This window comes from Podarcis liolepis, assembly GCF_965112155.1.
Source record: "Podarcis liolepis genome assembly, chromosome: 12".
Classification (NCBI taxonomy): Eukaryota; Metazoa; Chordata; class Lepidosauria; order Squamata; family Lacertidae; genus Podarcis; species Podarcis liolepis.
Window position 1 is genome coordinate 5,025,570 of NC_139563.1, and position 24,638 is coordinate 5,050,207.

Here is a 24,638-nt window from a genome sequence, read left to right on the forward strand (position 1 = left end):
ACAACTTGCTCTGCACGTCTCAGCACCCACCAAACATCTAATTCACTTCCCTCCTCGCTGGCCTTGTGTGTGTTTGCGCACCTTCCATTTCTCTTGTGCGCGCAAGTCACAGTGGGGAATTCAGCCTGGAGCGAAATGAAATTAGGCCCAGACACCGAAGAACCCTGGGCCTTCTGCATCATTTACATGCAGTTCAGGCACCGGGCCTGGGGTTTTTTTAGCATTGAAGTCTCGCACTGGGGAAACGTCAGGCTTGATGGGTGCTCTCCTCCCCCCTAATTCCCCCCCCTCTCTTTCTCTGCTTCTCTCCACAGAATAAAGATGATGGCGCACCGGAGCTCAAGCATTTCCGAGGCGACGGTGAAGAGAAAGATATGGGAAAGCATAAGTAAGTTGCTGCTTATCCTCTCTCTCTCTCTCTCTCTCTCTCTCTCTGGGATTTGAGCCGTATCGTGGCTCTGTGGTCTAGCGTAGAGGTCAGTGTTTGCTCCCTGCTTGCAAATCAGGAGCTGAGCTTTGGACTGTGTGTTCTACACACACACACACACACACACACACACACACGGCCCCCTTGGAAAGGAAAAAGCAGCTTGTTTATAACAGGGAAACTTGCTTTTCCTGTTAAAACAGCACACGAGGTAAGCGAGCCGCGAGGCGGCTTGTTACGCGATCCCACGGGTGGTGAATAATGAATGACTTTGATATTTCATTTTCCGTTTCTGCTGATTAAGGCTAACGGTTGGAGCGGACTGTAGAGCGGGCACCTCAAGAGAGGCCGGCCGGTGCCGCCTCTGCTCCACAACACAAGACAGGGTTATTGAAATGTTGAGCTGAGAAGAAACACTCGGGTTGTCTGAGCTGACCTGTGGATGAAAACATCCTGACAAGGCGACTGACTCATCTCTTTTCATTTTCCACCCTTCTCTCTAAGACAACAACAACAACATCCGGGGATGGAGATTTCCGTAGCTTCCCAGAGGGGATGTTTGCCTGTATACCTCCTTGTGATACTGTAAATGCAAGTGGGGTTTACAAACGTCCACATGAAATGGAATAAGATGCCAAGCCCTGGAGAACGGGTACCAGCTCCCATCCCCTGTCTTCAGAGACGGGGGCAAGGGATGGATCCTGAGCGCAGAATTGGGAGCTTCTCTCCTGAACACCCTCCTCCTCCCCACACTGCGGGCTGCACACCCGAAGGACTCTCCTGGGAGGTTTCTTGCCGGGAAGAGGCACCGCTGCTAATTGCGTGTGGCAGGCCTGCGAGAGCCTCGCATTTAGTGTTTAATTAAAGGGATTCGGACCTGTCCGTTTGGGCAGACTAGAGAAATGTAACAAGCCTCCAGCGGTTTCCTGGGGGGCATGGAGTATCGTGTGGCTGGTTTCTGGCTACCTGGCATTGCTCTGATGCTGTGGAATTGAACGGAAGGCCCAGCGGCACAACCTGTTTTTAACTCTGCATTTAGACCCAGAGACGATCCTTTGCTGAGATGCCGCACGTAGGTTACTCACGAGGAGCATAGGATCCACGGTGGTGCGGTAGCGTGGGTAGAAACCTCACACCTGGAGCATAGCACACACATGACCATGCCCCAGCGGAATAGCCATTTTTTTAAAAAAAGAAGAAGATAAATCTCCATGATTTAAAACTCACCTCTGCTATCTTGGATATGCAAGATGAAACTGGTTGTTTGCTTCAGTCAGAATGTTAATGGACCCCAATGTCTCCCTCTCCCCTCTAAGAATTTAAAAAGAAACACAGAACCACCAACTGCTTTGATGGGGGAAATGCGTTGCACAGGCTAGGTGGAATGCTTTGCATATTTCAATATGCCTCCGGGATTAGTTATAACCCCAATTGCATAGGAGGGTTAAAAATCATTGTTGCATATTTCTCTGGGGTGTTCAGGTCTATTAATTCTGCTCTCTCTGTCTCTCCTACTCCTATTTCCTCCCTTTAAATAAACTGTGAGCATCTCCCTCCATTTCTCTCTCTCTCTCTCTCCCTCTCTCTCTCTCCCCCCCTTTCTTTCTTTCTTTCTTTCTTTCTTTCTTTCTTTCTTTCTCTCTCTCTCTCCCTCCCTCTCTCCCTCGGCCCTCCTCAGTTACTTTCTGCTAAGAATCTGGTTTTCAGATATAGAGTGCCTCTGAAGATGGAGGCTCTCTTTAATTTTCTTAGCTAACCGTCACTGGTAGAACTCTCTTCCATCATCAGTGTGCCTTAAATTGCTAAGCATATACAGTGGTACCTCAGGTTACATACGCTTCAGGTTACATACGCTTCAGGTTACAGACTCCACTAACCCAGAAATAGCGCTTCAAGTTAAGAACTTTGCTTCAGGATGAGAACAGAAATTGTGCTCCGGCGGCGCGGCGGCAGCAAGAGACCCCATTAGCTAAAGTGGTGCTTCAGGTTAAGAACAGTTTCAGGTTAAGTACAGACCTCCGGAACGAATTAAGTACTTAACCTGAGGTAAAAAGGTAAAGGTACCCCTGCCCGTACGGGCCAGTCGTGTCCGACTCTAGGGTTGTGCGCTCATCTCACTTAAGAGGCCGGGAGCCAGCGCTGTCCGGAGACACTTCCGGGTCACGTGGCCAGCATGACGAAGCTGCTCTGGCGAGCCTGCAGCAGCGCAGCACACGGAAACGCCGTTTACCTTCCCGCTATAAAGCGGTACCTATTTATCTACTTGCACTTAGGGGTGATTTCGAACTGCTAGGTGGGCAGGAGCTGGGACCGAAGGACGGGAGCTCACCCCGCCGCGGGGATTCGAACCGCCGACCATACGATCGGCAAGTCAGTCTTAGGCACTGAGGTTTTACCCACAGCGCCATCCGTGTCACATAACCCGAGGTACCACTGTACATATTCTCTCTCTCTCTCTCTCTCTCTCTCTCTCTCTCTCTCTCTCTGTGTCTGTATGTTTGTGCGTTCACAGTGTACTGCTTTGACAACGTTTGTTGGAAAGCAGTTTATAAATCCATAAATAAATAAATAAATAAATAAACGCCAGCCCAAAAAGACCCAGAGGTTTGGCTCACTGCACATACCCTGGAAATTGTCCACCGGTTATCGTTTCTGCTTGGAGAGAAGGTTTTGGCCACAGGGGGTAAATCCTGTTGAACTCTGTGGGACTCGCTTCTAAAAAAACAAGCATTGAAAGAGGTGGTAGAAAAGAGCGGAACCTGAGGAAATACGTGCTGATGCTGCCTAGCAACATTTCATTCCTCGCCTTGCTTGTCCCCTGCAAGATTAAGCAACTGCACTAAGGAGAGCAATGAAGAGAAAGATGCTCTCCCAAGTCCCCAGCCAATTTTTATTTTTGCCCCACACGTCTGCCAAATGCACAAGCAGCCCACTCCTCCTGCTGTCCAGCATCTTTCTGAAGGGGTTTGATAGTTGGATGTGGGTCTGTGCCGCAGCAACGCAGTCTGGCTTTCAAGTCCCCCTCTTGCTGGTTTCTGTGTCCATTGGCACAAGATCTCCCAGGTTTCAGGGCTCCCTCCTTTTCTGCTTCTCTATGCCACCACCTCCTCCCAACTCAGAGGCGGAAAACTGCCTGTCCGTAAGGCTCTGAGCTCCTGTAGCAGACAGAGCTGAGCTCAGTGGCAAGATCTCTCCCAGCTCTCCAAATTCAGGGTTGCTGCATCCAGCCTCATCTCTGTCTCCTGGCCCTACTCCTCTCCAACCTCTGCATCAGGACTGTTCTTTGTGTCAGGAGCTTGTCCTACACTCAAGTTGGACCCTGGTAGAGACACATGCCCGACTGGCATGTTCTCTCCCTCCTGGTCGTTCATTCGGGAGCTTCAAAGAATTAGAAGAGTTTGGATTTGATATCCTGCTTTATCACTACCCTAAGGAGTCTCAAAGTGGCTATCATTCTCCTTTCTCTTCCTCCCCCACAACAAACACTCTGTGAGGTGAGTGGGGCTGAGAGACTTCAGAGAAGCGTGACTAGCCCAGGGTCACCCAGCAGCTGTATGTGGAGGAGTGGAGACGCGAACTCGGTTCACCAGATTACGAGTCCACCGCTCTGAACCACTACACCACACTGGCTCTCAGCTTTCTTCAGCCCGAACATCACAGCAACCGATGCCAACAGACATCGGCACACCTAGGGACCCACAGAGTCTTCGCAGTTTGCGTAAAAGAACTCAGCAACTCAGCATTTTGGCTAATCTACTTTATTTACATACAAACACACACGGAGCACTGCAACATGACTCCCTCTCTCTCTAGCATCAGACAGCAAAGAGAAAAAGAACAAAGGACAACAGTCCCACTTCACGGAACACAGTAACACAAACATCCTGTCTCCGTCACTTCCTACTCCGTGGAGTCAAAACATACACCGTCGTGTGATAGACAACAATCCCATGACTGCAACCATGGAGCAGGAATTCTAACACTTTGCCCCAGCTTCTTTCTGCCCACTTAACCCTATTGCCCCTTCAGCTTCCGACACCTCCTCTTCCCAGTCCGCTCCCTCATTAGAAGAAGAAGAGTTTGGATTTGATATCCCCCTTTATCACTACCCGAAGGAGTCTCAAAGCGGCTAACAATCTCCTTTCCCTCCCTCCCACACAACAAACACTCTGTGAGGTGAGTGGGGCTGAGAGACTTCAGAGAAGTGTGACTAGCCCAAGGTCACCCAGCAGCTGCATGTGGAGGAGCGGGGAAGCGAACCCGGTTCACCAGATTACGAGTCTACCGCTCTTACCCACTACACCACACTGGCTCTGTAATTTATAAGACTGCAAGTGAAGATCTCATACTGTCTCATTGTTTTCCCTGTGTGTGACATTTATTCTGTCCACGATGTTTCTTCCTGTCCTTGTCTGTCAGACTTATTCCCTGTTGTTGCTACACACCATCACGCTCCCTCTGGCCATCTTCAACCCACCACCAACCCTCTGCTTCTGAGCTTTCTTCCCTTGGGGATTTCCCAGCTGATGCCTTCTTCCACTCCTCTACAGCCAGCCAGTCCAGGACACCCCATGCAAATACCGTATTTTTCGCTCTATGAGATGCACTTTTCCCCCTTCAAAAATTAAGGGGAAACGTGTGTGCGTCTTATGGAGTGAATGCAGGCTCCTTGGCTTCAGCGATAGCAACGCGAAGCCTCTGAAGCACAGAGGGAGCGCTTCCCCCGCGCTCCGGAGGCTTCGCGTTGCTTTCGCTGAAGCCCCCGGAGCGCAGCGCAAACTCCCGCTGCGCTCTGGGGGCTTCAGGCAGCTATCTGCAAGCCTTCGGAGCACAGCAGGAGTTCCCGCTGCGCTCCGAAGGCTTGCGGATAGCTGCCTGAAGCCTGGAGAGCGAGAAGGGACGGTACAGTGTGGGAAGGGGCTCCGTTTCTCCTGCCGCTTCGCTGAAGGGGCGCTGCGCAGAGAGGGGGAGAATTCCCCCCCCCGTTCTCCCCCTCCTATGGTCCGGTGCGTCCTATAGAGCGAAAAATACGGTATCTGCTTGGGCCCCGAACAATCCTTGCTTTCGGCCTGCTGCTCCTTAGTCAAGCAGTACGTTTTCCGAGCACGATTCAAAGTGTTGGTGCTGACCTTTAAAGCCCTAAATGGCCTCGGTCCTGTATACCTGAAGGAGCGTCTCCACCCCCATCGTTCAGCCCGGACACTGAGATCCAGCACCGAGGGCCTTCTGGCGGTTCCCTCATTGGGAGAAGCGAGGTTACAGGGAACCAGACAGAGGGCCTTCTTGGTAGTGGCACCCGCCCTGTGGAACGCCCTCCCATCAGATGTCAAAGAGATAAATAATTACCTGACATTCAGAAGACATCTTAAGGCAGCCCTGTTCAGGGAAGTTTTTAATATGTAACGCTGTACTGTTTTTAACACTGATTGGGAGCTGCCCAGAGTGGCTGGGGAAACTCAGCCAGATGGGCGGGGTATAAATAATAAATTATTATTATTATTATAAGCACCAGGCAAAGCTTCTGCTTCCTAGGAGCCCATTGCCATTCTCTCACCCTCAAAACTACCCCTGCCAGGCAGAACAAGCCGCTCTTTGCTGGACACCAAGCGAGTGGCCTTTGTCGGAGGCTGATGGGTAGCCGTGTGTGACATCAGACTGAAGCTTCCCTCTTTTCTTCTTTCCCCTTTCCAGGGAGCTCAAGTTGCGGAATTACACTCCGGAAGACGAAGAACTCAAGGGGCGGGTGGTGCCCAAAGCGAAGCCTGCCTCAGGTGAGTGGGCATCCAGAACCTCTTCTGAAATGGACCACAGCATCTTGCTTGCAACAGCGACCAATCAGGTGCCTTCTGCGAAGCTCAAAAAGAGGGGCAGGCACACTCGTTCTCCTGAGAGTCAGTGCAGCGTAGCAGTTGTCGAGTGTTGGGCTAGGACCTGGAAGACCAGAGTTCGAATCCCGACTGACCTTGGGCCAGCCCCAGTCTCGTGGCCGACCTCGCAGGGTCGTTGCGAGGATAAGATGAGGAGGGGCAAGCCCTGCACACCGCGATGACCTCCTTGGAGGAAAAAGGGGGGATATAAACACAATAAGTAAAAATAAAAGAGAACACACATGGGAAGAATTTCTCCTTACCTCCCAAATAATCAGTTGTTTGCAGGCAGCAAAAGACGCTCCTGTTTGGTTTCACATGGCAGATAGCAAAGAAACTCCTATGTGGTTCTCAGGACAGATCCAAGAGTTTAGTTACAGATAGGTAGCCGTGTTGGTCTGCCATAGTCAAAATAAAAAAGTTCCTTTCAGCAGCACCTTAAAGACCAACTAAGTTAGTTCTTGGTATGAGATTTCGTGTGCATGCACACTTCTTCAGATACCTAAGGTATCTGAAGAAGTGTGCATGCACACGAAAGCTCATACCAAGAACTAACTTAGTTGGTCTCCAAGAGTTTAGCTAAGCTATGAAATTTGCTGTTGCAGGAGGCAATGATGACCACCAACCTAAGTAAAGGTAAAGGGACCCCTGACCACTAGGTCCAGTCGTGGCCGACTCTGGGGTTCTGGCACTCATCTTGCTTTACTGGCTGAGGGAGCCAGCTTACAGCTTCCGGGTCATCTGGCCAGCATGACTAAGCCGCTTCTGGCGAACCAGAACAACGCACGGAAACGCTGTTCACCTTCCCGCCAGAGTGGTACCTATTTATCTACTTGCACTTTGACGTGCTTTCGAAACTGCTAGGTTGGCAGGAGCAGGGACCGAGCAACGGGAGCTCACCCCGTCATTGCGGGGATTCAAACCGCCTATCTTCTGATTGGCAAGTCCTAGGCTCTGTGGTTTAACTCAGAGCGTCACCCAAGGCAATGAAGACCACCAACCTAGAATCATAGAATCATAGAATCCTAGAGTTGGAAGAGACCACAAGGGCCATCGAGTCCAACCCCCTGCCAAGCAGGAAACACCATCAGAGCACTCCTGACATATGGTTGTCAAGCCTCTGCTTAAAGACCTCCAAAGAAGGAGACTCCACCACAGTCCTTGGCAGCAAATTCCACTGTCGAACAGCTCTTACTGTCAGGAAGTTCTTCCTAATGTAGATGGCTTTAAAAGAGTGTTGGGCAAATTCATGGCGGAGGAGAGGGCTATTGATGGCGATTCTCTGCCTCCACTGTCAGAGGCACGGATGCTTCTGAATATCACTTGCCATTGGCATACATCCAGAAGGCTCTGTTTACATTCTTTGCCATTGATTAGACGACTTATTCAGGAATTTGGCTGACCCTCTCCAAAACAAGGACTGCGTCTCTGCAGAGGTGCTTCTAACCTGACCTTGGGGAGGAAGAAGACTGTATGAACCAGAACAGATAAGCTTGCAGGAGTGATCAAAGTACTTCACTGAGGGCCCTGCCAGACTATTTGAGGATTGGTCCTTCCTTTTCTGAACACGGGAATTAAGAGTACACCTGTGTCTCACCTGCGAACTGGCTTTTTGTGTCTTTTCCCCAAGGCGTTTTGGGAATTGTAGTACCGCTGGAGAACTAGGGTCCTCTGGCAGAAATCTTAGAGACTTAGAGTTGGAAGGGGCCACAAGGGTCATCTAGTCTGACCCATCATTGTGGGGTTCTAGCCTGCGACCCTGAGATTAAGAGGCTTACTCTCTGCCGACTGAGCTACTTGAGTCTTGCCGTGGCAGCTTAAGTTTGCGCCCTCGGTTCATCTGATCGGGGAGGGATTCCAGTTGAGGTTCTTAATGACTAGGCCAGCGTTGGCCAACCTGGTGCCCTCTCCAGGTGTTTTGGACTACAACTCCCATTGGCCCTAAAGGTAAAGGGACCCCTGACCATTAGGTCCAGTCGTAGCCGACTCTGAGGTTGTGACGCTCATCTTGCTTTATTGGCCAAGGGAGCCAGCGTACAGCTTCCGGGTCCTGTGGCCAGCAGGGCTAAGCCGCTTCTGGTGAACCAGAGCAGCGCACGGAAACGCCGTTTACCTTCCCGCCGGAGTGGTACCTGTTTATCTACTTGCACTTTGACGTGCTTTCGAACTGCTAGGTTGGCAGGAGCAGGGACCGAGCAACGGGAGCTCACTCCGTCGTGGGGATTCGAACCGCCGACCTTCTGATCGGCAAGTCCTAGGCTCTGTGGTTTAACCCACAGCGCCACCCATTGGCCCTGCTGATGTCCAAAACATCTGGAGAGGGCACCGGATTGGCCAAGGCTTGTGGCCTTGTCCTTGTGCTCTCCACCATGCATGTTGTTCATCGCATGCTTCCACCAGGGACTCCCAGAGAGCTTCTCTCCCTCTGTGACCTTCAGTGGACCTTACCTGTCCCTGCTCCCCGCCTCTGACCCTCCTTCCTGCCTGTGCTAAAAACGCTGCAACATCTTTCTGTCTCCTTCTGCCCCCTAGTGGAAGACAAGGTGAAAGAGCAGCTGGAGGCTGCGAAGCCCGAGCCCATCATCGAAGAAGTGGTAAGCCTGGAACCTTTGGTGCTTCCCGCTTCAAACGAAACTGTTTCCGAGCACAATTCAAAGTGTTGGTGTTGACCTTTAAAGCCCTAAACGGCCTTGGTCCAGTATATCTGAAGGAGCGTCTCCACCTCCATCGTTCTACCCGGACACTGAGGTCCAGCACCGAGGGCCTTCTGGCGGTTCCCTCACTGCGAGAAGTGAGGTTACAGGGAACCAGGCAGAGGGCCTTCTCGGTAGTGGCACCTGCCCTGTGGAACACCCTCCCACCAGATGTCAAAGAGAACAACAACTACCAGGCTTTTAGAAGACATCTGAAGGCAGCCCTCTTTAGGGAAGCTTTTAATGTTTGATGTATTATAGTATTTTAATATTCTTTTGGAAGCCGCCCAGAGTGGCTGGGGAAGCCCAGCCAGATGGGCGGGGTATAAATAATAAATTATTATTATTATTATTATATTTTAAAACCCCGCCTGTTTTGTTACAAAGCTGATTAGTAGTGGCTCTTAACGAGGGATTCTTTTGTGTTCCTCCCCTCTCCACCTTCCCAGGACTTGGCAAATCTGGCACCCAGGAAACCTGACTGGTGAGTATGAAGCTCTGAATGGGGTTTGCAGGGCGACCGCACAAATTATTTGGGGATAAAATGCCTGCAAGGTTGCTTAGATTTTATATTATTAGTAGTACAGTGGTACCTCGGGTTACAGGCGCTTCAGGTTACAGACTCTGCTAACTCAGAAATAGCACCTCGGGTTAAGAACTTTGCTTCAGGATGAGAACAGAAATTGCGCGGCAGCGGGAGGCCTCATTAGCTAAAGTGGTACTTCAGGTTAAGAATAGTTTCAGGTTAAGAACGGACCTCCAGAACGAATTAAGTACTTAACCCGAGGTACCACTGTATTAATATTGTAATACAATATTAATTGTATTGTAATTAATTATTACAATATTACAATAAAATATTGTAATATTGTAATAATACTGCCCTTCATTTATAGATCTCAGGGCCGCTCACAACATAAAAATGCAATATTAAAAACACCAAATACATAATAAAAATAAGAGTAAAAACAAACCAATAATATCCTCCTCCACAACATAATTAAAGGGGGGTTGGATTAGAAACCTACCCCAAGTGCCACTGGAAAATTCAGAACAGATAGAGAAAGTACTTCTTCACACAGTGCTTCTGGGGGTTTGTGCCATTTTAATAGAAGCATGAGAATGTAGAGCTGGAAGGGGACTCCAAGGGTCATCTACTCCAGCCCCCCAGGAAGCACAATTAAAGAATAGCTGTCAAACCTCTGTTTGGAAACCTCCAATGAAGGAAGGCCCAGCACCTTCCGAGGGAGTCTGTTCCACTGTTGAATGGCTCTTATTGTCAGGAAATTCTTCCTGATGTTTAGTTGCAGTCATATTTGAATCCATGCGTCTGGGTCCTCGCCTCCAGAGCTTGTTTCGTCTTCCATGACAGCCCCTCAGATATTTGAAGGTGGCTAAGCATATCCACGGGTGGCGCTGTGGGTTAAACCACAGAGCCTAGGACTTGCCGATCAGAAGGTCGGCAGTTCAAATCCCTTCGACGGGGTGAGCTCCCGTTGCTCAGTCCCTGCTCCTGCCAACCTAGCAGTTCAAAAGCACATCAAAGTGCAAGTAGATAAATAGGTACCACTTCGGCGGGAAGGTAAACGGCATTTCCGTGCGCTGCTCTGGTTCGCCAGAAGCGGCTTAGTCATGACCCGGAAGCTGTATGCTGGCTCCCTCAGCCAATAAAGCGAGATGAGCGCCGCAACCCCAGAGTCGTCCGCGACTGGACCTAACGGTCAGGGTTCCCCTTACCTTTACCTAAACATACCCACCTCCTCAATAAGGCTTGGTTTCCAGACCCCTGATCATCTTGGTCACCCTTCTCTGCACACCTTCCAGCTTGTAAACATCCTTCTTAAATTGTGGTACCCAGAAGTGGACCCAGTATTCCAGGTGGTTTGACCAAGGCAGAACAGAGCGGTACTATTACTTCCCTTGATCTGGACGCTAGACTTCCATATGTTTCTATACATCAGTGTTTTTCAACCACTGTTCCGCGGCACACTAGTATGCCGCGAGATGTTGCCTGGTGTGCCGCGAGATGTTGCCTGGAGGGAGGCGGGCGAGTCGGGCGGCGAGAGGCGGGGCGGCGGCGGTGAGGAGAGGCCGCCCAGCGCGGGGCTCTCGCCGTCTGCCTGCCTGGCTGCCTGCGAGCTCGGCGGGCAGCGCCTCCGTCCGCAGCGCCTGCCTCGCGGCTCTCATTCCCTGCCCCTGCCAAAGCTCACCCAGCCAAGCCGCGCTCTCCTTGCTGCCTCGCTTTGCTGCCTCCTCCCCCCCCACCCCCAAAGCTTGGAGGTTCCCCGGCAAGGGGGAGGGAAAAAAATTGAAACTTACACTTTCGTGCGTCCCTCCCGGCGTGACGCTGCGCGCTGACGTCACGGGGCTGTAATGGTGGTGTGCCTCGAGATTTTTTTCATCAAACAAGTGTGCCTTTGCCCAAAAAAGGTTGGGAAACACTGCTATACATAATAGCTCTGGGTGTTCATTTATTTGGCATCCGGATTTTATAATGCAGTTCTCTGCCCTGGGCACTTTTGTTAATCAAGTGTGCCGTGAATCAAAATGTTTTCTCAAGGGACTGGCAATTCAGCCCGACCATTTCCTTCTCCTTTCTACTGAAGGGGTTTTGCGTTCTGCCCAGGAGGAGCCCTAGTCCTCTTCTGATTTCCTCGCAGGTACTGCTTCTGTGTTGCCAAAGGAACTTGCAATCCTGAGGCCGGATAGGTGCCCTTCGGGGCCTTGGCCTCCCTGTCTCCTCCTTGGGCCTGGGCTCATTTTGTTTCCATTTCCCTCACTCCTCAGGGACTTGAAGCGGGACGTGGCTAAGAAACTGGAGAAGCTGGAGAAGCGAACCCAGAGGGCGATAGCCGAGCTAATAAGTGAGTGACCGTCTGCGGGGAAATGTGTGAAGCAGTGCTGGAGGCGTCCATTGCAGTGCTGAGCATCCATAGGTCCTATTGCCATTTAGTTTTGGCTCTCGCTCAGCCCTCTGTGCCTCTCCTTGGTATCCTGGTGTCCCTGCCCCATTCCATAGGAAGCCGCCTTATACCGAGCCTGACGGCTGGTCCATCTAGCCCAGTTTGGTCTACACTGGCTGGCAGCTGCTCTCCAGGATTTCAGGCAAGTGTTTCTTCCAGGCCTACCTGGAGATACCAGCAGGGGTTGAATCTGGGACCTCCTCCTTACAAGACAGATGGTCTCCCTCTTGAGTTGCAGCCCTTCCCCAGGGAAACCTAGCTCAGCTTGAATTCCAAATGTGGATTCTTGGCAGGCCAAGAGGCAGAGATGAGTCAGGTTGGCAAAGAAGCCAGAATGCCTCCTCCTGCTGCTGCAACAAGCTCCCCATGTGTCACAGGACCAGGAGGGGCGTGAAGTGGGAGGAGCAAAGGCAGGCACACCGGCATAGTCTGAGATTGCTTGGGGGAAACCCTGGAGAGGAGGAGACTTAGGAGTTAACGCCACCGGTCCTGAAAGACCTACATTGGCTCCCAGTACGTTTCCGAGCACAATTAAAAGTGTTGGTGTTGACCTTGAAAGCCCTAAACGGCTTCAAAGGCCCAGTAGACCTGAAGGAGCGTCTCCACCCCCATCATTCCGCCCGGACGCTGAGGTCCAGCTCCATGGGCCTTCTGGTGGTTCCCTCCCTGTGAGAAGCCAAGCTACAGGGAACCAGGCAGAGGGCCTTCTCGGTGGTGGCACCCACCCTGTGGAACGCCCTCCCACCAGATGTCAAAGAGAAGAACAGCTACCTGACATTTAGAAGACATCTGAAAGCAGCCCTATTCAGGGAAGTTTTTAATGTGTGACATTGTAATGTATTTTTAATCTTTGTTGGAAGCTGCCCAGAGTGGCTGGCGAAACCCAGCCAGAGGGGCGGGGTACAAATAATAAATTATTATTATTATTATTATTATTATTATTATTATTATTATTATTATTATTATTACTATTACTACTACTACTACTACTACTACTACTACTACTACGTAGTGTGGTTTACTGTGGGCTCGCTTCAGACAGGCAACAGTTGCTGAGTGCTGTTTCTGTTTCCCTCGCAGGAGAGAGGCTAAGAGGCCAGGAGGAAGATCTGGCGTCAGCGGTTGACTCAGCAAAGCAGGAGGGAAGCGATTCGGACTGAGGCGGCCCGTCCGGCAGGCTCTCCTTTGCCCTCAGTGGCCCTTGTGTGAAGCTTCTCTGACTCTGTGCTGGATGCAGGGCTGTGGAACGAGGGGACGAAACACGCTTGACACAAATCGGCAGAATGCAAGGGCCTGCCTGGTGTTTACGTCTTCTCCAGGCAGGCTTTTGCTTGGGGGTGTTGCTGGCAAGCAAACGAGTGGGGCAGAGGACTTTTCTCATGCAAGGGAGAACCAGGAAGATGGCTAAAAGTAGGAGCCTGCAGAAGTGGGTCACAATCGCTTACAGAACTGTGTCCCTGTGGATACCTGCAGTACAACAAAGGACAGACGTATCTGAAGAGGACCCAGGGAAAACCTCGCCCATCCCAAAAAAACATCATAACATGAAATGCTGCATTTTAAATGAAATAGGAAATTCTCCCTTGTTGATTTTCATAATGCAAAAGCACACAGGTGTTTAGAGAGTCCTCTGTCTCTTGCAGGCAAATTCCAGTATGCTTGGCAGACTTCCTTGAAGTGTCCCAGAAAGTCACGTTGGGGAAGAGGCTGACTTGAATGTAGCTTATCCATATATCAAAGGGAGTTGGTCTCAGGGAAAGGACCCTGGATTCTGCCTCTGGCAGCTCGCCTCTGGCAACTATGGGGCCTGTGGTTAGAACTAGCACAGATTTTCCATGTGTTTTAAAGGATGCTTCAAAATCCCCAGCCCAGCAGCTGTGAAGTGTGGCGCTGCAGGAGACACCCAGAAATGCAGCCGAAAGCTCTTTGCAAAGTTTCCATAGGAAGTCCCCGGCGCATTTGCCAATAATCTTCTCTCGAAGGCAGTTCCCTACCAGCGATGCCACGCCTCGACCTTGCGAAAGAACATAGCTGTCAACTTTTCCCTTTTCTTGCGAGGAATCCTATTTGGAATAAGGGAAATTCCCTTAAGAAAAGGGAAACGTTGACAGCTATGCGAAAGAAAGACGAGACCCTCGTGCTCTTGGCTGACACAGGGCCCCCTCCTCCCTCCAGTCCTGTGCGTGCCGCAGCCTAAGCGAAGACCCTTGCAGTTTGTGGCACGAGATGTCGGGTGGAGAATTTGAGGCTTGGCAAAAGAGCAAGATCGCTTTGAAAATCCAACCCAGGAGTCCTCCCTTGCGGGAATTGTTGGCTGTGATCGGGGAGTGTGTCGGGTTTTTTTCAGGGGGAACCAGACCCTAAGGCACTGGGCTGCCTCTCGTGGGCAAGACCCACAGTTTCTGTAAGTGGTTGTGGTTGGAAAGGCCCAGTCCTTCTGTACCCCAGATCTCTAACCCCTATAGATAAGTCCTTCTTGCTGCTATCTGCTTGCAAAACATCACCTGAGTGGCAGTCCCACTTTAGCATAAGTCTGCAAAGCCACGGACTAACCAGTTCTGAGCACATCCGACACGGGGCAAGCAAGCGGGCGTCTCCTGGAACAGTTTTGTGGCCAGGCCACTTCTTTGTGGGTTGCTAAAATAACAACCTCTCTTGCATTGCAGCCTGGGATGTTAATATTTCATTCCGACATGTTTTCAGATCCGCCCGTCTGCTCCCAACTTTGAAAAGTCAGTGCCACTCCTTGTGGCCATCTTCCTGTTCTTTAATCGATTCGCCTCCAGTCGTGCAGAGGTTTTTTTTAAAAAATAAAAAAATGTTCTAAAGATAATCCACAGCGCCTTGTATTTTCTTTCACGTTCCTGGGTGATTAAATTAAGAACCCAACTGGGAGTTGCACCATCTGACACAGTATTTCATGCATGGAATTTTTCTGGAGAGGAGAATAGCTCTGGGAAGCTGGATTAAGCCTCCCAGTCCATTGAGCCACAAGATTATCAGGCAGACATTCTGTCTGGCAGGTGAAGGTGTGGTTGACCCAAGACTCCCATCTGCCTCTCAGGTCAAGTCGTTTTATTAAGTAAGGTCAATGACCAGTATCAAGATGAAAACACCGATTGTTGTTGTTTAGTCGTTTAGTCATGTCCGACTCTTTGTGACCCCCTGGACCAGAGCACGCCAGGCACTCCTGTCTTCCACTGCCTCCTGTAGTTTGGTCAAACTCACCATCTCGTCCTCTGTCGTCCCTTCTCCTTGTGCCCTCCATCTTTCCCGACATCAGGGTCTTTTCCAGGGAGTCTTCTCTTCTCCTGAGGTGGCCAAAGTCTTGGAGCCTCAGCTTCAGGATCTGTCCTTCCAGTGAGCACTCAGGGCTGATTTCCTTCAGAATGGAGAGGTTTGATCTTCTTGCAATCCATGGGACTCTCAAGAGTCTCCTCCAGCACCATGATTCAAAAGTATCCATTCTTCGGCGATCAGCCTGCTTTATGCTCCAGCTCTCACTGATTACAAAATTTAAAAGCCCAGGACAAGATAAAATGATATAACATCGCATATACATAAAACCCCCCACAATTCTAGGGGGCCATTTAACTGTCCAGAAACCCTTCTGACCTAGAAGTTTCCCATCGGTCGATATATATACACTACTAATTCTGGGAGCTAATCGTTGCATGTTGTATTTTGATTGCTGCTGCACAAAATTTGGCCACCTTGTACAGTGGAACCTTGGTTCCCAAACTTAATCCATTCTGGGAGTCTGTTCGATTCCCAAAACAGTTCGGGAGCCAAGGCATGGCTTCTGATTGGCTGCAGCAGCTTCCTGAAGCCAATCGGAAGCCGTGCCAGGGGTTCGGCTTCCAAATCACGTTCGAAAACCAGAACAATTACTTCCGGTTTTCGTTCGTTCGGGAGCCAGAACGTTCGGCTCCCAAGGCGTTCGGGAGCCGAGGTTCCACTGTATATTATAACAGGATCTCTACCAAGCAACAAAGTGGCAAGAAACCGATTGCAGCATCCAGTATATTTCTGGAGTAGTGACAGAATAAGGCCAAGCACCAAAGAAGAACTTGTTGTTTGGCCAGAGTCATAGGGACAGCACCTCTCCAAATATTTTTCCCAGCCTAACCTACTTTGCAGGGGGCGCGGGTGGCGCTGTGGGTTAAACCACAGAGCCTAGGACCTGCCGATCAGAAGGTCGGTGGTTTGAATCTCTGCGACAGGGTGAGCTCCCGTTGCTCGGTCCCTGCTCCTGCCAACCTAGCAGTTCGAAAGCACCTCGAAGTGCAAGTAGATAAATAGGTACCACTCCGGCGGGAAGGTAAACGGCCTTTCCGTGCGCTGCTCTGGTTCACCAGAAGCAATTTAGACATGCTGGCCACATGACCCGGAAGCTGTACGCCGGCTCCCTCGGCCAGTAAAGCGAGATGAGCGCCGCAACCCCAGAGTCGGCCACGACTGGACCTAATGGTCCTTTACCTTAACCTACTTTGCAGGGAGGAAAAAGTTGGCAGAGGGAAAGCCATGTAGTTTCTTGGGGGAAAGTTTGGGTGTAACCGCAACTAAACTGAACAAAGGCTTGAGCAAAACACACAGGTTGCAAAATGGGCTGGGCCAGGAAGTGGCTGCTGTTAGCTGGTGAGGCAACCTGGTTGGGTAAACTCCGGGAAATGTAGATTTCGACAGGTTGCATGCAAAGCCCGTTTCCTGCTCGTCTCCCCGAAGAAGGAATTTCCTGCAGGAAGTCCAGAGCAGTGCCTTAAAAAGTGCTCAGGACCTGCCTTGCTCTCAGAAGACAAGACGCTCAGCCACCGAAGCACACATCCCAGGAATGATGCGAGGTCCGTGGTTGCTTTTCCTGATTGCCGGCGTCACCCTGGTGGTGGCTGCCATCTCTGAGGCTGAAGTGCCGGCCACAGAAGAACGACCAACTTCGGAAGATGCACCTGAGAAGGAAGAAGCCCACCTTGAGCGCCAGCAGGTAAGTCTTGGCGATGTATCTGAAGGAGAGACTTCAGGGTTAAGATCTCGGCTATCGGTGGTTGCTAGCCATGACGGCTCGGCTTTGCGTCCACAATCGGAAGCAAAACGTTTCTGAATCCCAGTTGCTGGAGACCGAAGGAGGGTTGAGGGATCTTGTGTTCGGATCCGGGTTTTTGGCTTCCCACAGGCATCTGGGTGGCCACTGTGGGAACAGGATGCTGGACTAAATGGGCCATTGGCCTGATCCAGCAGCCTCTTACCTTTTTACCTCCAACCCCATCGTTCTGCCCGGACGCTGAAGTCCAGCTCCGAGGGCCTTCTGGTGGTTCCCTCACTGCAAGAAGCAAAGCTACAGGGAACCAGGCAGAGGGCCTTCTCGGTGGTGGCGCCCGCCCTGTGGAACGCCCTCCCATCAGATGTCAAAGCGATAAACAACTACCTGACATTCAGAAGACATCTGAAGGCAGCCCTGCTAGGGAAATTTTTAATGTGTGATATTTTGATGTATTTTTAATCTTTGTTGGAAATAATAAATTAGTATTATTACGATCTCTCCAAGGGAGATGGCGGCATCTTGGACCACTCAGAGTTCGGCGTGACATGTAGCAATATTTTTACCGATCGGGCTTTGCTGTTCAACACAGCAAAAGGCTGAAAAAGGAACAATTAGAGCAGATGGTGGACATCTTTCAATGATGAAAATCTGTGGGTTGGTTTGCAAAGTGCCATCGTGGTCCGGATATAGGGTCCTGTTATTTGTGGCATTTCGGTTGCAGGCATGGTACAGTGGGGGGGAGGGGGAGTACTTGATCCCCTGCTAAATTTCCCCGTCTGCCCTCTGACGAAGAAATGACCAGCCCGTAATTTTAATGGTAGGTTTATTGTAGCTGTGAGAGACATAGAATAATAACACGAAAACACCCAGAAACCCAGAAGACGAAAGTCAGAGATTGATATTATAATGAGTGGAATAAGTATTTGATCCCTTTGCAAAAGATGACTTAGTACTTGGTGGCAAAACCCTTGTTGGCAATTACAGTGGTACCTCGCAAGATGAATGCAACGCAAGACAAAAAACTCGCTAGATGAAAGGGTATTTTGTTTTTTGAGCTGCTTTGCAAGACGATTTTCCCTATGGGCTTGCTTCGCAAGACGGAAACGTCTTGCAAGTTTGTTTCCTTTTTCTTAACACCGTTAATACAGTTGCGACTTGACTTCGAGGAGCAACTCATAGAACGCGGTGTGGTAGCCTTTTTTGAGGTTTTTAAAGACTTTGGTGATTTTTGAAGCTTTTCCAAAACTTTCCCGACACTGTGCTTCGCAAGATGAAAAAAATTGCAAGACGACAAAACTCGCGGAACGAATTAATTTCGTCTTGCGAGGCACCACTGTACAGAGGTCAGACGTTTCTCGTAGGTGGCCACCAGGTTTGCACACATCTCAGGCGGTCTTTTGCCCCCCTCCATGTTTGACGGTGGGGATGGTGTTCTTGGGATCCTAGGCAGCATTCCTCCTCCTCCAAATACGGCGAGTTGAGTTGGTATATAAATTTTCCCTTGGCTTTTTTGCTGGCCCAAGTAGGACCAGCATGGATAGCTGGCTCTGGTGAATATCTGAGGTTTCCTCCCATTATGGTCTTGATTTATGGGCTACTACTAAAATGAGGCTGCATTTTAAACTGTATTTTAGTTAACTGTTTCTTTTTCCTTTTTTTCCTATTACGTTTTATTGTACTTTATATTCGGTGTTAGCCGCCCTGAGCCCCGCCCTGGCCAGGGCGGGCGGGGTATAAATAAAAATTTATTACAGTCATACCTCGGGTTGTGAACGTGATCTGTGCGGGAGGCACGTTCGCAACCTGCCACACCATGTCTGCGCATGCGCATGACGCCATTTTGTGTTTTTGCGCATGCGCGAGCGCCAAAACCCGGAAGTAACCCGTTCTGGTACTTCCGGGTTTGGCGTGGTCTGTAACCCAAAAATGCTCAACCTGCAGCGTTCGCAACCCGAGGTATGGCTGTATTATTATTTATTATTATTATTATTATTAAATTCGCTGTACGGAATTCTGATTCCAACTATGGGTTTCCTGGGAGAACCTGATGGAGGGAACCCATTCTGCCTCTTACCTTCCCTCTTAATTTTTGGCATCTTTTGTCTATCAGGGTGCACGGGTCGCTAAAGCCTGGTGGAAAAAGTGGATACGGGAAAGTAGGAAGGAAGAGCCCCCGACCCCAAGGCCTGGAGTGTTCGGCCCGCTCCGCAATGCGACAAACACCGTGCATTGCAATACAACAGCAAGACCTGGGAATGGAAGTCAGCCAGTCCTCCCCCCCTCCGCCTCCCCCCACTGACTGTTTCCAGTGGACCCTTAGCTCTGTAGCACCCTAAGCTTTTTCACGCCCACACTGGATCCGCTTGCATGAATTTCTGTAACTTGCTCCTGGTAGTTAAGGCTATGTTGACTAAGGCTACGTTACACACACACACACACACACACACACACACACACACACACACCGTGTTGCAGGCAGATTGCCTCTGAACATCAGTTTCTGAGAATCGCAAACGAGGAGAGTCGCTGTCACGCTCAGATCCTGCTGGAGAACTTCCCAAAATGAGCACCAGAGTGGCCACAGTGGGGAAAGGATGCTAGACTAGACAGGCCTTTTTAGATGCTTAGATCCCTTTCCTGACTTCAGCCACCGCCGGAGAAGGGCAGCGAAGGAATATTCTCTCTTTCTAGATTATCTCACAGTCAGTGATAACCATCTTCGGGAGATTGCAGACTGTCCTTCCTTGTAGGTTTCTAAGGTTTTTTGGATGCCTGTCTGTCATGGATGCTTTTGCTGAGATTCCTGCATGGAAGGGGGGTTGGATTAGATGACCCCCGGGGTCCCTTTCCGACTCTACAATTCTGTGTTTCATTGTCTTGTTATATGGAGCTTCTAATTTTATAGCAATAAACACTATTACTGGCAAGGCATTACTTGTGTGTTACCTTGTGTCAATGCACCGGATTAGATCCACTAATCTGGATCAGGACCTGGCAGAAAGGTGTGGTGTGTGTATGTATGTGTGAGTGTGTATACACACACACACACACACACACACACACACACACACACCGTATTTTTCGCTCTATAACACGCACCTGACCATAACACGCACATAGTTTTTAGAGGAGGAAAACAAGAAAAAAAAATCTGAATGAAACAGTGGATGTATCATTTTTGTGCTTCATGCTGTGGCCACAGACATGTGATTTGACGGTGAGTTTGGGGTAGCCCAATGCAAATATCCTGAGAATGCATGTGGATCTGTGCTTTGTAACCACGTTTTTGCACCATTGCAGCCCCAGGCAACAGTGGGTGCGTGATTTTTTTGGTGCAGGCTGTAGCCATGGACATGCTATGTGATCTGATGGTGAATTTGGGGTGACCCAATGCAAAGATCCTGAGGATCCATGTGGATCCATGCTTTGTAACCATGTTTTTGTACCATTGCGGCCCCAGGCAACAGTGGGTGCGTTATTTTTTTGGTGCAGGCTGTAGCCATGGATATGCTATGTGATCTGATGGTGAATTTGGGGTGACCCAGTGCAAAGATCCTGAGGATCCATGTGGATCCGTGCTTTGTAACCACGTTTTAAGTGGGGAGGGAAGGAAAAACATAGCAGGGACAAGGAGCACCGAGAGGGGTGTGCGGAGAAGCAGCTGGCTAAGAATGCAGGAGAGGGGTTTTACCAGAGGGAGGAAAGGAAGGCAAAAGTTCCCCCCACGTACCCACCCAAGCCAGCCAGCTCTCTCTCCCCCCCCCCACCTGCATGTTGCAGCACCGGAGCAAGGAGAGGAATTAGAAGGAAGGACGCTCTGCTTTCCCCTCTGCTTGCCTGGAGGGGAGGGGTTTTCTCTGCTCTTCGTTCCGTTTGAACCAATAGAAGCGGGTGGGCAGTAAGACCCTGAGGCAGAATGCAGGAAAGCAGCAGCTTCCTCTTTTCAAGGCTTCCCTTCTCCGGACGATTGATATTTGCCTGATTTTTGCCTTCACTCGCACCTCTCAGCTCCAGGGACCACACATTCGCTCAATAACACGCACAGACATTTCCCCTTACTTTTTAGGAGAAAAAATCTGCGTGTTATAGAGGGAAAAATACGGTGTGTGTATATATATATATATATATATATGCAGGTTTTGGTGTCCTCGGGTGTCTTCCCGTGTAAAAGTTGGGGTGTCTAGGCGACGTTTCGACGAGGTCTCACTCGTCATCTTCAGGCTGGTGCTTTCGGCTTCTTGTTACTGGAACAGAGCGGGATCTCAGTGTTTGAGTTCCTATAAATACTGTAGAGGGGTGTGGTGTATTGCCTCAAAAGTTCTGGGCAGAGGGGAAGTTCCCAGGCTAGTGTTCTTTTCTTCTTTTGTTCCTTAATTACTTGAGGGATATCTTGAGTGATTTCTTGAGTGATATTCTGAGTACCACTTAGGTGGGTCATTAGGTGTGGATTAGTTGCTAAAGCCTTCGTGTCTTGACCTCTTGAATTTGTGAAGAGTTTTTCTGGGAAGATGGCTGTACTGCACTTAGTTGTGCTTTGGCTTGGCTTCGTGTATAGGGGCGAGCTGTGGTTTTGTGCCCTGTGCCAGCCAGATCTGTGTAGGGATTGCAGGGGGGTGCAGCATCCGGAGGTGCCACTATGGTTTGGTTACTGGATGGTGTCTGTAATTTATCTGTGGAGAGGGTCTGGGTTTGGGTCTGGTGTGGTTGATTGGTGGTGGCGTTCTGTGTGCCTCTGGATCTGGTGTCGGTTTTTGTGGGGAGGGCTAATTTCCAGATGTCTGGCAGGCGGGACGTGTCGTCACGCTTGTTCATGTTGTGAGGGTGTTTCTCTATCTCGATGGCTTCCATGATTATTCTCTTGTGGTGATGTTCCATGTTAAAGAGCAATTTGGAATCTGCAAAATTAATTTCGTGTCCTGTTTCTTTCATGTGTTGGAAAAGAGAGGAAGATTTTTCTTCTTTTTTGACGGCATTCTTGTGTTCTGCGATACGTGCATTTATTCGTCTGTTTGTTTGTCCAATGTACGTGGCTGGGCAGACTTTGCAGGGTATTTCATAGACCCCTTGGTTTTCCAACTGGATTTTATCTTTGGGGTTTCTGAGGATATTGGCTATTTTTTGGTTGGTGCAAAAGGCTGTTTTGATATTGTGTTTATGGAGGATTTTGCTAATTTTATCTGTAGTGCCCTTGATATAAGGAAGGAGGGCCATGCCATTGTTTTCTTCCGTGTCTTGGTTTTTGGGGGGTGTTTCTTTTTGGATTAGCTTCTTAACCCTGTTTTGCTGGTATCCATTGGCGATTAACACATTTGAGAGATTCTGTAACTCAGTTGTCAAGTGGTCTTTGTCAGCCAGGCGTTTGGTTCTGGAGATGAGGGTCTTGGCTACGGAGTTTATTTGTGCAGGGTGGTGGTGTGATTGAGCATGTAAGTAGCGGTTGGTGTGTGTTTTTTTCCGGTAGATAGTGTGTCCTAGGGAGCCATCAGGTTTTTTGTAGATTAGGACGTCAAGGAAGGGAAGCTGGTTGTTGGCTTCTATTTCCATAGTGAATTGTATTTTGGGGTGTAGGCTGTTGAGATGTGTGAGGAAGCTATCTAGTTTTTCTTTCCCGTGTGGCCAAATAAACACAATATCAAAACAGCCTTTTGCACCAACCAAAAAATAGCCAATATCCTCAGAAACCCCAAAGATAAAATCCAGTTGGAAAACCAAGGGGTCTATGAAATACCCTGCAAAGTCTGCCCAGCCACGTACATTGGACAAACAAACAGACGAATAAATGCACGTATCGCAGAACACAAGAATGCCGTCAAAAAAGAAGAAAAATCTTCCTCTCTTTTCCAACACATGAAAGAAACAGGACACGAAATTAATTTTGCAGATTCCAAATTGCTCTTTAACATGGAACATCACCACAAGAGAATAATCATGGAAGCCATCGAGATAGAGAAACACCCTCACAACATGAACAAGCGTGACGACACGTCCCGCCTGCCAGACATCTGGAAATTAGCCCTCCCCACAAAAACCGACACCAGATCCAGAGGCACACAGAACGCCACCACCAATCAACCACACCAGACCCAAACCCAGACCCTCTCCACAGATAAATTACAGACACCATCCAGTAACCAAACCATAGTGGCACCTCCGGATGCTGCACCCCCCTGCAATCCCTACACAGATCTGGCTGGCACAGGGCACAAAACCACAGCTCGCCCCTATACACGAAGCCAAGCCAAAGCACAACTAAGTGCAGTACAGCCATCTTCCCAGAAAAACTCTTCACAAATTCAAGAGGTCAAGACACGAAGGCTTTAGCAACTAATCCACACCTAATGACCCACCTAAGTGGTACTCAGAATATCACTCAAGAAATCACTCAAGATATCCCTCAAGTAATTAAGGAACAAAAGAAGAAAAGAACACTAGCCTGGGAACTTCCCCTCTGCCCAGAACTTTTGAGGCAATACACCACACCCCTCTACAGTATTTATAGGAACTCAAACACTGAGATCCCGCTCTGTTCCAGTAACAAGAAGCCGAAAGCACCAGCCTGAAGATGACGAGTGAGACCTCGTCGAAACGTCGCCTAGACACCCCAACTTTTACACGGGAAGACACCCGAGGACACCAAAACCTGCATTCCTGTACCCGTGAAAATCTACGAAAACAAATATATATATATATATATATATATATATATATATATGTATAATCCCTTTGCCCTTGCAGCACTCTCAACCTGGGTAAATCCTCCCCCTCATTGCCCTAATTAGAAAAGAATTTTTTTGCTAATTGCACGGATGATGGAACAACTCGCTTGGCCCGATTCCCTCTGTGTCATGAAGCAATAACCGGTGAGTGGTGAAAGCCGTCTCTTCTGCATTGCTGAACTGCAGAATTAAATTGTGGCGCACAGGGCGGAGGTGGGGTGTGCCGCCTGTCATGGGATGTTAAAATGCACGCGCCACTGATCAATAGGAAGACGAACTGCCGCGCCATGATAAAACACTATTAACAGAAGGATTGATACAATTCCATAGGCTGGAGTCCCCAAGCCCTGCTTCTAGCTTATCCAGAAGCAGAGAGGCAGGCAGACACAGAAGCTGCACAGTTGAGGGCGGAGCTACCCAGCTACGAGATAGTAGCTAAGCAACCAGAAGGGAGGGAGCAGCTGGGCGATACATCAATAGAGAGTAGGGGGGGCCCCTCCCTCCCCACAAACTCTGAGGTTCGAGCGTGTCAGAGAACAAAGGAGATGTGGGGGGAAGGGACTTGTCGTTGGCACGCTTCTTGCTGCGGAAGTGGGCAGGAGTCAGCGTAGGCAACTGATCTCCAGGGGTGCCTGTTTCTGCTTGTAACATAATGCAATAAAAGGACTATAAATCTACCAGATGCTTGTTAATTCTTATCGGTGAGCCACCAGAAGAGAGAGGGGAACTCCTGTACTTGGCGCTATCTCTCATGCAGCCACAGCCCTTGAAAACCCTTAAAGGTAAAGGGACCCCTGACCATTAGGTCCATTCGTGGCTGACTCTGGGGTTGCGGCGAGAATCTCGCTTTACTGGCCGAGGGAGCCGGTGTACAGCTTCCAGGTCATGTGGCCAGCATGACTAAGCCGCTTCTGGTGAACCAGAGCAATGCACG

The 24,638-nt window shown here is 49.7% G+C and overlaps 1 protein-coding gene and 1 long non-coding RNA gene across 2 annotated transcripts in view; both read left to right on the forward strand.

The window, feature by feature from the left end:
- The window catches only part of CCDC12 (coiled-coil domain containing 12), a 38,337-nt gene extending 23,554 nt beyond the window's left edge, over window positions 1–14,783 (forward strand). Inside the window, exons 2-7 of the mRNA XM_083467299.1 lie at window positions 315–388; window positions 6,119–6,198; window positions 8,827–8,888; window positions 9,437–9,471; window positions 11,775–11,851; window positions 13,031–14,783. Of these exons, the coding sequence (XP_083323425.1) occupies window positions 315–388; window positions 6,119–6,198; window positions 8,827–8,888; window positions 9,437–9,471; window positions 11,775–11,851; window positions 13,031–13,110 (408 nt within the window). The 3' untranslated portion in view covers window positions 13,111–14,783. The remainder of the gene's footprint in view (window positions 1–314; window positions 389–6,118; window positions 6,199–8,826; window positions 8,889–9,436; window positions 9,472–11,774; window positions 11,852–13,030) is intronic.
- A 1,849-nt stretch (window positions 14,784–16,632) lies between these two features.
- Window positions 16,633–24,638, forward strand: part of LOC310689526 — a 326,670-nt gene continuing 318,664 nt past the window's right edge. Inside the window, exons 1-2 of the long non-coding RNA XR_014517447.1 lie at window positions 16,633–16,931; window positions 19,099–20,017. This is a non-coding gene — a long non-coding RNA (uncharacterized lncRNA). The remainder of the gene's footprint in view (window positions 16,932–19,098; window positions 20,018–24,638) is intronic.